Source organism: Zonotrichia leucophrys, chromosome 1, assembly GCF_028769735.1.
Source record: "Zonotrichia leucophrys gambelii isolate GWCS_2022_RI chromosome 1, RI_Zleu_2.0, whole genome shotgun sequence".
Taxonomy (NCBI): Eukaryota; Metazoa; Chordata; class Aves; order Passeriformes; family Passerellidae; genus Zonotrichia; species Zonotrichia leucophrys.
Window position 1 is genome coordinate 90,756,805 of NC_088169.1, and position 15,619 is coordinate 90,772,423.

The 15,619-nt window shown below is 44.8% G+C and overlaps 1 protein-coding gene across 1 annotated transcript in view; it reads left to right on the top strand.

The window, feature by feature from the left end:
- The first annotated feature begins 249 nt into the window (after positions 1 to 249).
- GAP43 (growth associated protein 43) overlaps positions 250 to 15,619 on the top strand; it is a 52,193-nt gene continuing 36,823 nt past the window's right edge. The window contains exon 1 of the mRNA XM_064722130.1: positions 250 to 368. Coding sequence (XP_064578200.1) covers positions 339 to 368 — 30 coding nt within the window. The 5' untranslated portion in view covers positions 250 to 338. The remainder of the gene's footprint in view (positions 369 to 15,619) is intronic.

The following is a 15,619-nucleotide window of genomic DNA, read 5'->3' on the forward strand; positions in this document are numbered from 1 at the left end:
GGGGTGGCTGCCGAGGTGGGGGTGGGGTGGGGAGGTGACGAGTCGGGGAGAGCTGGCGAACAATTCTGGGAAGGGTAGGGAGGGAGGCAGGGAGAGGCAGCGTGTGCATGTGTGATGAGCAGTAGCTGTGGACCTTCCAGTTGCTGCTAACTGCCCTGGTGTGTGTGTGCGCGCGTGTGCTCGTGTGTGTATGTGTGTGTGAGCGAGAGAGAGAGGGAGAGAGAGAGGGAGGGAGGGAGGGAGGGAGTGGAGAGGGTGGGGGGAGAGATAAGAGAGAGAAGAGGAAAAGGAGAGAGGAGAAGGAAGGAAGAAGAAGGAAGGAAGGGGACAATACGATCATGCTGTGCTGTATGAGAAGAACAAAACAGGTAGAGCTTAAGATTTTTATATTTCTTTCTGTTAAGAAGCCTCCCAGGCTGCTGGATGTCCGTATGTCCCTGGGGTGCGTGTGTGAGGGGCTGGGGTAGAGGTTGGGGTGAGGGGGGAGGAAATTTCAGCTGCTTTCAGCAGACGTCTATTTTGCAATTCTTTAGCATCTTGCGACTGAAGGTTCTTTTCACACCCTGCAACGTGACTGTTTTGCCTTTCCGGGGCTGGTGATGTGGGGAAGGGGGGTGGCCTACATCCACATTTGGGGGAGCTACCAGAATCCCCCCTCTATTCTTTTTTTTTTTTTTTTTCTTTAATAGGGGCAGTTATATTGCCTAGGGTTTTCTGTCTGTGGTTCTGAGGGTGTGGATGGGGCGGGGGGGGGGGGGGGGAAGTGGAGGGGTGTGTTGCGGCTGGCAGGAAACGTGATGAGCTCTGGCTCTACCTTGGAGATAAAGGAAGCAATTCTTCATCTTATGCCAAAAAGGAACGGATGCCCAGTGAGCCTTGATCCCTGGTCAGAATGCTCTCAATTGCTCCTGCTTCTGATGAATGGGAGATGCTTTATGTGCCCGTGCTGTGAGGTGGCGCGGAGGACAGGTGTATTCATTTTATTTTTGTGTTGCAACAATCTGAGCAAGAATTAACCTGAAGGAATTTTTTTTTAACCTACGCTACAGTGAAAAATCCAATTAAATAATAGCAAAGCATTAGCCTTAGGAGGGGGAGAGTCACCCTCTTTGCAATACCCTTCATAGTACAACCAGTTAGACAAGTGTGCACCAGCTGGGAAAGACACAGAGGACCACGCCTCTGTTAGCTCCGAACTCGGGTGGGATAAGAGAAGCTCACGGTGTGAACCTGTTGGAAACCCACTCATTTTCTATGCTGGTACCACCTGGCTTTTGCTGGAAGGGAATTGAGATGATGGAAGGTTTGGGTGGGGGCTCGTTTCAGTGTCAAAATTGTTGTGTCCAAAATGATAGTGAAATTAGGAAAAAAAAGCTACTTAGATCATTTCCCCCTCACCCTTCCCCCTTTTATTTTGTGTGAAAGCCCAAACCTGCTCCTGATTTAGAAAGCCTTTTTGGCTGAACCTCTTGGACTTCCTCGGGAGGATGATGGATTTATGCAGTTGGAACTTTGAGGCAGGAACTGACCCTAGATATCTTTGCAAGGCATTTTAGAAACTTCAAAGAATTATGGATTTGTAGGTAGAGACAAGGAGCTTTGGTCCTTGTTCTGAGCACAAAACTCAACTCAGGCACAGCACCATACTGGTTACTTTCTTTATATATGCATAAATTTCAGTGTCTTTTACAGCACAGCACTGCAGTATTCTGTTCACACGCTGATGTGAGTAACTACAGTTCCTGTGAACAGCACAGTGTTGCAAGAAGATTTAGGTTAAAGTGTGTTTCTGTGTTTCTGAATGGAGATGTGTGTTAGCAAACGAAGGAGAAATTTGTAGAATAATGGGGAGGGGCAAGTGATTGGGATAGAAAGAGACCCTGCGTCATCCTGTGTTTTTTCCTCATGCAGGTTTTTCAATGCTCCGAAATTAATTATGTGCTCACCAAAATCTGGGAGGAGGGGGTGAAGGCTGGGGAGGGGGGAACACGTTGCAGTCAGCCAGCAGAGCACATTCTGATGGCAAATACGGGATGAAAAGAGCAGAGGAGGAGAAGGAAGGCAGACAGGGAGGCAAAGTGACAGAGCAGTGGGCGGAGGTGCACGGCAAATTTTAAAATAAAGTAGAAGCTCTGGAGTTCTTTGGAGTCAGAAGAGAGCTACGGGGGAATAGGGATCATTCTGCCCGCAGCATCGCAGGTTGGGCATTGAAGCTCCCGAATGATGTTCCGATATATCTGTTCTTTACCCCCTTCCGGGCTTGCTCGTGTCTTTTTGTGTTCCGTGGCGCTCAGGAACGCGCGGCATGCAGGTGCCCCGCTGGCACACACCCCCCGTGCCCGTGCCCGTGCCCGCTCCCGCCCGGACGCACGGCGGGCACACACCCCTGCCTGTGCGCGTGCCCGCGGCGCTCGGTCCCGCTCGGCGGGCGCTCCCCTCGCTCCGGGCACACGCGCGGGCTCACCGTGCGCTCGCTCCGCACGCCCCGTGCCCGAGCCTCCCTCCGCAGCCGCGCCGCCGCGCCGTGGGCAGGGTGGGCTCCCAGCGCAGCTGCTGCTCCTCTACCTGAACGCACACGCTATTGCCAAACCGGCAATACCGAGGCTCGCTCGGGAAAGCTGATGATACACGAGAGAAAGCTCTGACTGGGAGGAGAAAAAGATCTCGGTTTTCAGCATGTGCTCTGTCCCCACCCAGACCTTTCACTGAGAGAAAAAGATGGAATGGGTTCTTCAGCACTGGCAGGAGTTTCCTTCCCAAAATAAAAGCAGCTTTCCTCAAATTATTTTTCGGGGGAAGTCCCTGGTGTCCCGCCTTTTTGGCAGCTAAGGAGCAAAATGTTGAAATTACAGGCTTGGGCGTGGAAGAAATCTCTTCACATTTGTGTCTAGGTGTGTCTGTGTGTGTCTGTCCTCCCACCCCTCAGAGACAAATTTATTCACACGCTCATACCTTGCAGATTATTCTTTCTTGTGGGTGTGATGCAAGTGTGAAGAGTGAAGTATTTGACTGACTGACTGACTGCGCCCGCCCATGAGAGATGTAGATATCTAAGTGTTGTCATTTCTGCCTACAGCTGACTGCACCTCTGAATCTGAGCCCACAAAATTATCAGCTGAGAGGTAGCATAACTGAAAAGCTGGGTTGAGCCTGTGTCTGAAAACCTGAACTGAGCCTTTCCTGCCAGCGAGAGATGCAGTCAGTAACACACAGGGCTGGGCAGTGAGATAGGTGGCTTGAAATGCAAGTGTTGCATGCACTGCATACTAGAACAGATGGACATTATGGGGGTATGTGCTCACTATTGGATTGCATGAGTGATTAAACAATAACCTGCAAGCAGGTTTCTCACTTGTGGGTGAGATGAGTCCCATTCATCACCAGCCATAGACGACGCTTCCCTCGTGTTCCATCCTCTCCTCACCCCAGCGCTGGAGAGCCAGCGGCTGCAAAGGTTTAAACCTGCCACACCCATCAAATCAAAGGAGGGAGAGGGGAGAAGAGGCAGTCTGCATTTCTTCCCCCTTCCACACGAGCAGCATGAATAAACAGGGCTGTACCTCTAAAGATGCAGTTTAATGCAATTGGAGAAGGGAAAAGCATTAGGGAACAGTTCCAGCAATTACAGCCAGCCGGTGAGGTGGCTTGTCATTCCAGGAACTGCAGAGGTGTACAAAAAGGAGGAAATGGAGAAAAAGAGAGAGAGGAAGATGCCTGCAGAGTGAAGGTTTTCTTGCTTCAGGGTATTAAAATGTCTCAGGCTTCATTTAGGGTAATTATACTGCAAAATCCAGATGCTTCAGAACTTGCAAGGCGTGGTCTTACCTTTAAACACCACTGTGGACAGTGGAAAAGGGGTATTTTAAAGGAAAGGTGTCTATCCACACCCCTCCTCCCACCACTTGCCTTCCACCACTTGTGGTGTAAATCACCACAGACTGCTGACTACAGGGCAGAGGCACTTCATCTGCACCTAGGGAGAGTCAAGCCACTGCCTCTGCCTTTTTGAGAGACACTGAGCAGCTTCTGTGCTTCTTCCAGTAAACAATTGCTCCATGGAAGTTTAATTACTGTCCTCACTATTTCTTTTCCTGGGGCAATACCCCTGGGATTTCTACTGAGAAGGGTGTCTCCAGAGAAACAGCCCTCCCATCACCCTCTCCTCCACTGCCTTTGCTGACTATTAGAGACATTGATTTCTCCTAGATCATATAATGTAACTGTTCTTAATGGCACAGACAAGCCCCCTCCTAGGGAACTAATTGCAGGCAGAGATTCCAGAGGGAGAAGGACAGCGATAGTGCTTAGTGGGAAAGAAATCAGTCTGTGGATCCAAAGTGTCTTTGGCCACTTGCTCCTGAATTGAAGGCCCAGCAAAAACCAATCAGGCAGTACCTGCAGGTATGCAGAGGCATCCTTGCCTAGAGAGCTGCACTGAATCTCCAGTGTGACCATGCCAGGCTGGGGACATGTGTGCAGCCCAAGGAACCAACAAGTATTGTCTGAGGACTTATCCTGGCCTAGTGCTGAGGCTGCCTGAATGATCTCAGAGCTGCTTCTGCCATTGGATAAGGAAATGAGCTGTAGCTCCAGGCTCTGTCCTTGCTGTGCTGAAATGGTGGGCATTGCTTGGGGATGGAGATGAGAGGGACTTCTCCTTTAGTCATGTGGCTTTGACAGACTAGAAGGAGAAAGTGCAAAGAGTTTTCACCTCAAATCGACTCTCCTTGCAGGCCAGCTGTATTGGACCCTGAGATTACCTCAGCTGGTTAGAGCATGGTGCTATTAACACCAAGGTTGGGATCAATACCTGAGTGGGACATTCACTTAAGTGCTGGACTTGATGATCCTTGTGGATCCCTTTGAACTCAGAACATTATCTGATTTGGATTTTGTGATGCCGTCCCAGGATCCTCTAACACAGACATTATACTTCCCTCTCCCCATTTCCCAGAGAGCAGGAATTTCTCACTGCTAGGAGCTGCCAAGTTGCAATGCCTTCTGCGCTGGTGGGAAGGAGAATGAGGCCCATTGGCCCTTGAAAGATGAAAGTAGGTGGATAGTCTTGCATGATGCAAATGAAGGATGTGTATTCCTGCTTGGATTTGCTGTGAGACATGTGCTCCTCATAGTGACTCGTGTGCTTCATGTGCTGTCCATGGCAGAGGACATGGGGTAGAATTGGGTTCTGCCTAATCTCTACCAAGCAGACAGGTATCTGCTGAGGGATTGGTGTATTACCAGGTAAAACAGCAGCTATAGCCTGGAGGTTACTTCTGCTTTTCGCTGAGATAATTTGAAGCAAAAGCACCAGAATCACAGAATATTCTTAGTTGGAAGAGACCCACAAAAATCACCGAGTCCAGCTTTTAAGTGAAGGGTCCACATGGGATGAAACCCACAGCTGTGGTGTTATTTGCACCATGCTCTATAAGCTGAGACCTCTGCATGGTTGTGGAAGGCTGGTGGTGCATTGCTGACTGCCATTTGCTCAGTGCATGCACTGCTGGCCCACGTATCCTTCCTTCTGTACAACCCTCCTGTTGTCCTCTTCCTGAAGATATACGACTTGTGATTCCTTTGTTGCTATGGGCTTCCTCCTTACACTGGGAAGGCTCTTTTTGGGTTTGAGAATGAACAAAAGCTCTGATGACAGTGCTCTAAAGACAAGTGAGGATGAGAAGCCTTTTGATGGCAGCTCTCTGTTCTGATGCCCTTTGGAAGTCACTGTGTGATGCCCCTGTTTGCTGTGAGTCTGACAGGTCTCAGGGGTAGATTTTGCAGCAGTCCTTACCTGTCTGCATCTGAGTTTTGAAATCCCAGTGCTCAGTGTTGTAAAGAAACAACTGTAGCCCAGTAGCTCTACGCAGAGGAATATTGGACTGGTAAGAGGAGGCTGGTCCTCTAGAAAGGCATAGTGGAGGGTGCAAATGTTTGCTGGTAGAATATCTTGCTGTGAGAGTACCTGAGCAGGTACCCTGATGAAACACCTTTCAACATGTGAAGTCCAAAATCAAAGTCAGGAATCCATCCACACTCATTTAATCTATAATTCCAAGATCCTCCTGAGCACACCAGGAGGTGACATGTAACCTCAGAGCTCTGATGGCCTCAAGTGGAGAAAGTGTTTATATTTCCTTTGGGCTCTTTCTATCACCTGCTGAGTGCATGTGTAAAACTCGATGGCTTTTCATGGTTGTGAGCACCACAGGGCAGTAGAGAGGAGTTGGTTTAGGGAGAGCTGGTTTCCCTTTCTGGCAGTGCTATTAACCTGCTTTCTGACTGATCTAAGCATACATTCTCTGACTGTTATGGCCAGTTCTGCAAGGTGCTTCTTTAATTGGGAAACTAAACAATTAGAGTGGAAAAAAAAAAAAAAAAAATTTAAAAAAAGGGAAGCCCTGAACTGAGAGATGCTTTAGATGGGCAAATCTCTGCTTTATCCATCCTCAGTCACTCCTGCAGTGCTAGGATGTTTATTAGCCCCTTGAGCTCCTTCAACACAAACCATTGATTTTCTTCTCAGACCAAGGCTTTATTACAATTGACCAGAGCCTGAGAGCAGGGCTAAAAACTTTGTTTTCTCCCTGCTATGCACCAGAGCGGTAGCTCCTCCCCGACCACCACAGTGATCCAGCCCACAATATGTGCATGGGGTGAAGGAATAGTGTAATGAAAATAGTGATTTGTTTTTAATACAGCAAAAGGAATTTGTGCTTTTGGAGTTACACTGCTTCTGCTGTCTCCTCCTGTTACTCATTCTGTCTCCTTTCCCCATCTGTTCTGTTCCTTGCCTTCCCCCTGATCCCTTGACCACGCAGTACTCCTGCTGGCAGCATCAGCCATTACCACCAGGGTCTGGCTCCCTTCACCTTTCCTGGCACTGGTATTTGAAGGGTTCCTTCTTTGTGCTCCAGTTGCTTTTGTATCTGCTCCAGTTCTCCACTTGGGCAGAGTTGCAGCTGACACAAATGAGCACCCCTAGACAGAGACAGCAAGTGGTGCATCTTCACTTCTCACCTTCCTGTTGGCTTAGGTAAAAGGTTCCCCAGACACAGCAGCAGCTGGGAAGGGTGTGGCTGCAACAGGAGCAATGCATGCGGTACAAACTGGTGTCAGCATTCCTGCTTTCCTGATGGTTCATGCTCCTTCCAGGCTTGTCCCTTGGCTTCTAATGCTGCTGTTGGGTGGCAGGCTGTGCTACAGCTGTCTCGTTGGCCCAAGACAGGATGTCCTGAACCTGGCAACCAGGGACGGTTGGCATTTATGTCTCAAAAGGGGAGCCAGGATGTACTTACAGTCTCTTAAAATATGGCAAATAAATGTCAGTCCCGTTCATTACTCATTTTGCAGCTGAAGTTTCTTGAATTAATTCCAGCCATAATCACAGTATATCCCTATTTATAGAAGCTGGGACATCTCACAATATTTAGGCATTTTCTCTGGAGGATACACTTTTCTGTAAGAGCTGGTAATTAGTAAAGCTAAAGGACTCCAAAAGAATCTCATTTACTTGGTTTTGAATGCCCCTAAAATTCAGGAGTGCAGGGGAGTGTGTTTTGATCTGAACCCCACTCTGAAGATAGTTTTATTCCACCCTTCCCATAATTGCCTAGAAGTGCTACTGTGTTTTCAGGAACTTCAGGTTATTTATGAATTGGGATGATTGCTAATAACTGGTAATGTACAGAATAATTTACAGTTCCGATTATTCTTATAACTGTTAAGACTTATCAATTAGCATTCAGTTCATCAGAATATTGAGTGGAGTCTAATCCATTTATTTCATTAACAGCATCCAATGACCTTATAAGTCTGCAATGTTAAGTACTCCAGGGTGTGCAGGTTGGGCACCATGGTACTATGCTATGCTCCTCTGCAGAAGAGGCCAGTCATTTATATTAATTCAGGTTGAAACCAGCAGGATGTAAACCACAATGGTTTTGGGCTGACCATTGTTTGCCTTCTGTCATTTCACCTTCTGCCTGCCCACAGCTTTAGGAGTAAAGCATTCAGTGGTGGATTTATAAATAATTTAGCAAAAAGTCATCTAGGTTTGGAAGGGTAGGCATAAAGAAACAGGTGTCAGTTGCTGATTTGCTGACAGTAAAATTGCAGCCCTTTGGTTTCATGTAAGAGTGAAATCCAGTGCTGGAAATCACCCGCTGAGCAAATGCAAGGAGGGCATCATCTGCTGGGCTGCACCTGAGAGGAGTGGTGAAGCTGGGAGGCAGTACTGGAATGATGGGGAACTGAGGCAGAGTGGCTTTTAGAAGCTGGACCAAAAGTTTACCCCCTGCAGGGACACTTCACTGTGTTCCTTAGAACTGTGAACTTTCACTTCACCCAGTCTTAACATTTTAATTCTTAGCTTGTTATGTTGGAGAAGTCAGACTGGCAATTTGCAAAAACCTGGATTGCACAGGCTGAGATGATTCTGTCACAATGGAGATTTTGCCTGATAAAAGATGAAATGCTGTGGTTTTAGCCCTTCCTATTTACATTTCCTGTGGAAAACCCAAAAGAATTTCAAGTCCTACATAGAATTCTGAGGACTGACAACTGCAGCAGAAAACTGATGCTTAACGTTGACTGTTAAAATTGATAGATATGCAACCAGACCTGCCTAAAGCACAGCACTGGCAAATGGCCTTTCCCTTGTATCCTAAATTCCACTCATAATACCAGCTAGAACCAGCTAGAAGAGATGAAACCCTAAAGAAAGGACAAATGGAGCAAGGAAAGAAAATATCTCCTTCCAAAATAACAGAAGAACTGAAGCCAGCTGAAATCTCCATGAAGTAAACAGAAGTTGGATAAGTTCCAGAAAAAGTTAGCAAAGTTAAGATATGAGACAATACTTGAAGCTGACTATTATATGGTAAAACTGGATATGCAGCAAAAAGAACCCTCCATTATGATGCCAGTGTACAAGATTTGGTAGAAGATGAAGGAAAAAAAATACAAATTAGTGGAAAATGACCCAAATGGCTCATAGGAACTCTTACAGTTAATTCTTACTTATATTCATTGTCTTCTTGCTTTGAGTAGTATGATTCCACAAATCAGAAAGAGATACCATGAGACAATGCCTTATCTTGTAGAATTTAATTACTTTTTAATCAGGGTGTGACTGCCAAGAGGAGTCTGAAATGCCTCACAGTATTTTACCATTGTTCTGAACTGAGAAATAAGGGATTGTTCTAAACTGAAGTACATTCTTATAGATGTCTGTCACAGGCTGTAGAACTTTGGACCTTCCTTCCTTTCTAAGTGTGGAGGTGTCTAAAGCTCTCACACAATTATACTTAAAACTGTAATGTTCCCATAACATTCATAAGCTCTTTACTGGCATGCCTAGATGATCCTTTTATAACCCATAATCAACTCAATACACAGACAAAATAATCATTGAACCATAGCAAGAGAGTAAAATAATATCATCCTGATATCCTCTGTTTATGGTGCTCATGGAGAAGAGAGGAGAGCTGTGATTGGAGCTTTCCAGCCAGCATTGTCAATAAGGCCAAAGCATTTTATGCTAATTTTGCAGATCTTCAGTAATATGATCAGCTGCAAGTTGATGGCTAGAAGAGGAAACAGAAACCACAAAGGAGGAAGATCAGATCTAGGAAAAGGGCAGAACAAATCAGGATGTACTGATGTAAGATGGCTCTTTCAAGTCATCCTAGCTTATTTACAAAGGTGAGGGAAGCAATCTCTGAACCATAAGCTTTGAATGCTTTGAAGACTCATGAGGCCTGGATGAGGTGTCAGAAGGCTGAAAACAAGCAGAAGATAAGAAATTGCAGACTACCCAGTTTAACTTCATTCCTGGAAAAAAAAAAATTGGTGGAAATAATCAAATAAAGGAGATTATTAGGAGCCAGCACAGATCTGTCAAGAACAGATCATGTCAAACTAATTTAGCTTTCTTCTGTAACAAGCCTTGTGGATACAGAGGAAGTAGTTGTCATACCTTGTCATTTGTAAGGATTTTGACATTATCTCAAGTCTTTTATCATAAATGAAGCAAAGAAACATGTTCCAAAGGAAGGCATTACAGCTGGGATGCAGGACTGGTGTAGATAATTTTACTCAATGAGCAATTCTCACTGATTTCCTGTTGAAATGCAAGACTATTGAGCAGGTTGCCACAAGCTTGTGCTGTGGCCTGCTAGTGCTTCATATTTTCATTAACCAACATTGTACTTTATAGTGTAATTTTTACCTGGGTAATTGTCTAGAGGAAGTGTTCTATAAAATCTGAAGATGGCATAAACCAGCTGTGGTGAGCTGGGGGAAACCGCTGTAATTCAACAAAAGCTTGTCAGACCAGGGACCTGGTTTGAACATCAAAGTGAATATGAAGTGCTCTCCATTGGAATGATTAATAAACTGGAGCCAGTTCTACATGAGAGACCTGTAGGGCGTCCTACAGGAAGGCAGAGAGGGTCTCTAGAGGGTCTCTCTCTCAGTGTTAGGCTAGAACATCGTCCTGTTGCCAGGAAGGGGAACACTGTTTTACCAGGCTGTGCAAGTGGGAGCACAGGCTGTCAGACACATCTCATGAGCCTTCGGCTCTGATGTACACATGTAGGACTCAACTAAAATGTCCTGCCTTAGTTTTGTTCTGCACTCTGAGGAAGTGTGGTCCAATGAGAAGATGTAGACTGGGACAGTGAGAATTGCTTGAGGTAAAAGGAGAAATGACTGAAACAATTAGGGTTGTTTAACCTAAAAGGAATAAGGCCAAGAGTGGTCCAGATGCTAGCCTGGCAAGTGAAAAAAAAAAACGGAAGTAATCTGTTCCCACTGCCCATGATGTATAAAAATAGGAGTAATGGTCTTTAATGGTTAGTCCAAAACGATTGTGATGCACTGTGATATATTGCGTAAACTATGGCAGCTTCAGTCACTGAAGGGCTGCAGGAAATACCTCTGGACCAGAGGATGGACTTAATGACCTCTTCTGCTCCTTAAACACTATTTCATATGATTATTAGCAAATATTCACTGAAGCAGAACCTGGACCAAGTCTGTCCTCTTGCAGGACTGTGTTTAACCAGTAGGATATAAAATGCTATTTACTTTTGTATGCTCTCTGTCTCTGGCCTGATGGTTATTTAATTCTTCAAAGGAAAAAGCCAAGGAGCTTATGCAGGAAAAGCCAGGAGCAGCTTGCTCTAAGCAGTCTTTTGTAGGAAGGAGGTAAGACTTGGGGTCTTTTCAGGTACAGTAGAGATTGGATCAACATCTTCCATAATTTAGGGAAGCTGTATGTCCACTGAGATACTGAATAAATAGTTATTTACTGCATGCTGTCAGAGAGGAACTAGAGTTGTTCTTTTCAGCACAAGGGTTCAGGGCTTAGATCCAAACCAGAAGATATCTCCCCAATAACCAGAGCAAGATGGCCAAACCCAGACTGTTTAAATGTCACTCTGTCTTCAGCATTTGTTATAGCCAGGTTCTAAAGGCATTCACTGAGGTGCCCAGTTGTACCCATATTTTCTAGTGGACTTAAGGCTGTGGTTTCAGCAAGACAAGCTCAACTTCTTCCTAGGCTTAGCTCCAACATCCGTCTCCTGAACACAAACATCTGCTGGACCTCCACCCCGAGGTGCCCTGTTCATCATCTTCATGGGAGAATTATTACAAGGGATTTATCAACTGGTGGCTTCTTCTGCCTGCCTGACATGAATTGTCTCAAAGCATTTGTATGGCAGTCACTCAGAAATTCCCAACCAGAGTGCTGTACTCCTGCTAGAAGTCACCTTCAGTGCTTAATCCCCTCTGCTGCCATTAGAGCTATTGTTGCATGGAAATATAGAGGAGCTAAAGCTGATCTGTGGTATCTTCCAGTATCTCATGCTAAATCTGTATAACCCTTAGGAAGATATCTTTTCTTTATTCCCGAGTCTTTTCACAACACAAGAGGGGGAACAAGACACCCTGCCTATAGTCAGGATTACCTAGCTTTGGGGAGATGAGAAAAATTGCAATAGTCAAAGACAATCTTTTCATCTACATCAAACTTTGCTGGGCTTTTCCTGTTTGGACAAGAATTTTCTTGGTGGGGGTCTTCTTCAAATAGACACTGTGACTTTTTAATTTATTTGTCTGATGAGATTAGAGGAATAAAGCTTTGAAAGTGCAAAGAACTTTGCAACCATTTAATAGGCAACAGTTGCACCTTTGTAATACAAAGGAGGAGAATGTTATGATTTCAAATGATGAAATTTCCTATTTTCTCCCTTTCTAGTTTACATTTAAAAGAAAAGATTAAACACCTTTATTAAGCATATATTTAGTTTTCAAAGTCAAACACTTAGTATACAGAAAATTAATTAAAAGGGTTACCTATCCATCTTTAATTTGTCTTCTCTCATGAATAGACATAAAAATGTGGTTCTTAATTATAAGATCAAACACTGGTACCTTTTTTTTCAATAGGACCCCTGTCTCATTCAGTGCACAGAATGGAATACACTTAGGTACTGAATGAGTTTTGCCATAAACAAAGCTGATTTCTATAGGTCTCCTGTTTCATTTACTGCCAGTGATGAAGGTTATATATTGAATTGGGCAGGGGGCTGTTCAAAAACAGAAGAATGGTCTCGTATTTTGGCACTTGAATACTGCCCTGAAGAATTAGGCTTTTTCCTGCCTCTTGTCACAATTTCCTATGTGATATGAAAAGGCCATGAAAATGAGGTTTTCCATGGATGGCCATTAATTGGTGTGTTCTTGTTTTCTGGATTCTCAGTTTGAGACACCTGGGGTCTGACTTGCAGAAGCGCAGAGCTGGTATTCTATGGAGGTTTGCTGTCAACACACACAGAGCTGGGGAATACTAATCTAAGGCATCACCAATTGGGGACCCAAAATTTGTCATTGTTCTGGCCATTTTGACCTTAGCCTCTTTTTGTTTGATTTTAGCGTCTGTAAAATAGAGATAACAATCCCACCTATCTCCCTGGCAGAATATCCATTAAGGCCTGTGAAGCAATGAGATATTATGGCAAAATAACAACACAGAAAAAGACCATGAAGAAATCAGTATTCTGAATTCAGTGATGGGTTTGAATGGTCTGTGGCAAATAAGGCACTTTGCTGTGCTTGAAATTAGGATAACAGGAAAATACTGAATTGCTCACTCTGTGAGCTCTTTCCTTTGTAGTAGCTGAGGTGAGGGACAATTTCAAGGAAAAAAAAGATACAATAAGGACTATTAAAGGCATCTGCAGGAGGAGGTCAAAGTGAGGTTTCAGTGGTAGTCTCCATTTTACATTTTCTGCTTCTACCTTTAACATGTTCCCAGAAAGATGCTTGTAAGACAGGCTTTTTATGTAATAGATAAGTCCCATTGCTTTTGACTTGTGCCTGTGAATGGTAGGTTGCAAAATAATTGGGAAAAAATGGGCCAAAGCTGTTATCACTGAAACTACTACTACACTTTTCATTGATATTTGAGACAAGATCCTTAAAAAGTCAGTCCTGAAACACTCTTGTTATTACTCCATTTGCATGTGAGGAAGCCGAGGCACAAAAGAAAGTGGAATAATCTACGGCAGTGATTCTGCCTGTTTTCTCTTTATATAATCGATAGCTTTTAAACTAGCATTCACACCCCTTCCGAATGAATTAATCTAGAAAGTACAGAAAAAGGATAGGTTTGTTCCTCTCTTCTTCCGCTCCCTTCTTCTCACCTGGAATAAATTGAGTGATAAAAATAATTTGTTTGCTTTATTTGCCAGTCTGTTTTGTTTGGTTGGTTGGTTGGGTTTTTTTGTTGTGTCTGTGGGTGTATCTGCCTATGGGACACTCTGGGAGGGTCTCATAAGGAAGAGCTGACCCTGCAGTGGTGGAAGCAAGCAGGTCCATGCTGACATAGGTCCTGTATTTTGAGCTTGCGCTGTGCTTATGAAGTTGTGGGTTGTTGCCCTGGAGGATCTCCAGGTGGGGAGGTTGTGCTCACAACAGGGTCTGGATCATAAACTCCACACCAGGATGCACCCAAGAAAGAGATCAGAGCCTTCAACCTGCGCTTAACAGGGAGCCTGAGAAGAGGCAAGAACCTTGGTGGTACACTATCATACACTTTTACTGATGAGAACCTTCTCCAAAACTGCATATGGTGTTGCTGTTGTGGAGACCATGAATACTTGTATTGCCTTTCTCAGATATCTGGTTTGTAAGATGAGACACAATTTTCTGGTCAGGCATAGGCGAGGATTTTTTCCTACCATGCCTATATATGCTAGCTGCTGCTGAGCTGTTGTGTTGCCTCCTAAGCCTCTGTGTCCATGAATTATCTCCAGAAGAAAGTTACTTCTCCAAGGGGTGCACAAAGCACTGGTGCAGAGCTGACAGTCAAGACAGAGTGATCAAAAGAGATATTTCATGGAGGCAGTGTAGGTGGCCAAAAGAGAAGGTCTTGCTTGCAAGTCTGAAGGATGCTGTTTCCTACCACTTAAGAATGGAAGTGGAGAGGCTGTCGGTGTAGGGAAGAAATAGACCATATTGCCAAGTGTAAACGTGGTTGTCTCTCTGGGCCAAACCTTACCCATATTTGCCGGGAAGGCAGTGAAAATGTACACCTGTGTTAGCTTTTGTGAGATGGTGGGGATTTTATAGTCCCTACTGTTCCCAAAGCAGATGGGATTTTAGGCTAACTTTGCTGTAACACTTGTGGAAATGTGCACTGCTACAGCACACAATTGGAGGGGGTGGCAGAAAAGGCATTGGACTACATCAGGAGATAGATTTGTTGGAAGTGTCAGTGATCGTGGTACTTCGCTGGCTTCTTATCCCTCTAGAAGGAGAAGCACTGAGCACACCAGATAACATGTAACTTGTAAGCACCTGCCCTGGACCTGAAGGGGCCTTACCAAGCTAAGGTCAGCCTTCCCATCTCACCAAAGTGCAGTAAGTGGCCCCACTGGCAAGGCTTGCTTGCTTCTCTTCCATGGTTCTGAACTGTCCCTGCAGAGGGCAAAATGTGCTTCTTGTTACTCTGCCTTATTATATTCACCCAGTTACATCTTTCACATATGATTTATTTTCTCTTACCTTCATGCAGTATGATATCATCGATGCTGATACCCCAACCTGTAATTTTTCCACTTCTTTTAGATGCTTGCCTCCAAACTCTTGCTGTCAGGTGCAGCAGACAGCAGAGAATGCTGAGTACCTCTGAGGGGTACCATACCAAGCAGTTCTGCTGTTTGGAAATCCATTTGTGAAAGCTGAGCAGCACAGAAATGCCTGGAGAAGTTAATCAGAATTGGAGATAGGCACAGGTTTTTTAAAAACCACAAGCTTCAAGTACTGTGGTGTAAACAGAAGGTCATTTTACTGCCAGTGGCAGTGAAACAGTGCTCAGTTATACAGAGCATGGAAAGTGCTAAACAGGATTTCTGCCTTTCCTTTGCTCCACTTCTATCAACGCCCTGTGCTTCTGCCCTGCAGCAGCCCTGCTATTCCAGCTCTGATGTTCCAGGGTAGCTACAGAGCTGACAAAAACTAGGCAAGGGTATAGCTGATCCTTTGAACAAAGTAATTCTCTGTTCAGTAGCTTTTTTGTACATATTAAATGATTAAATCTTTAGGGGGC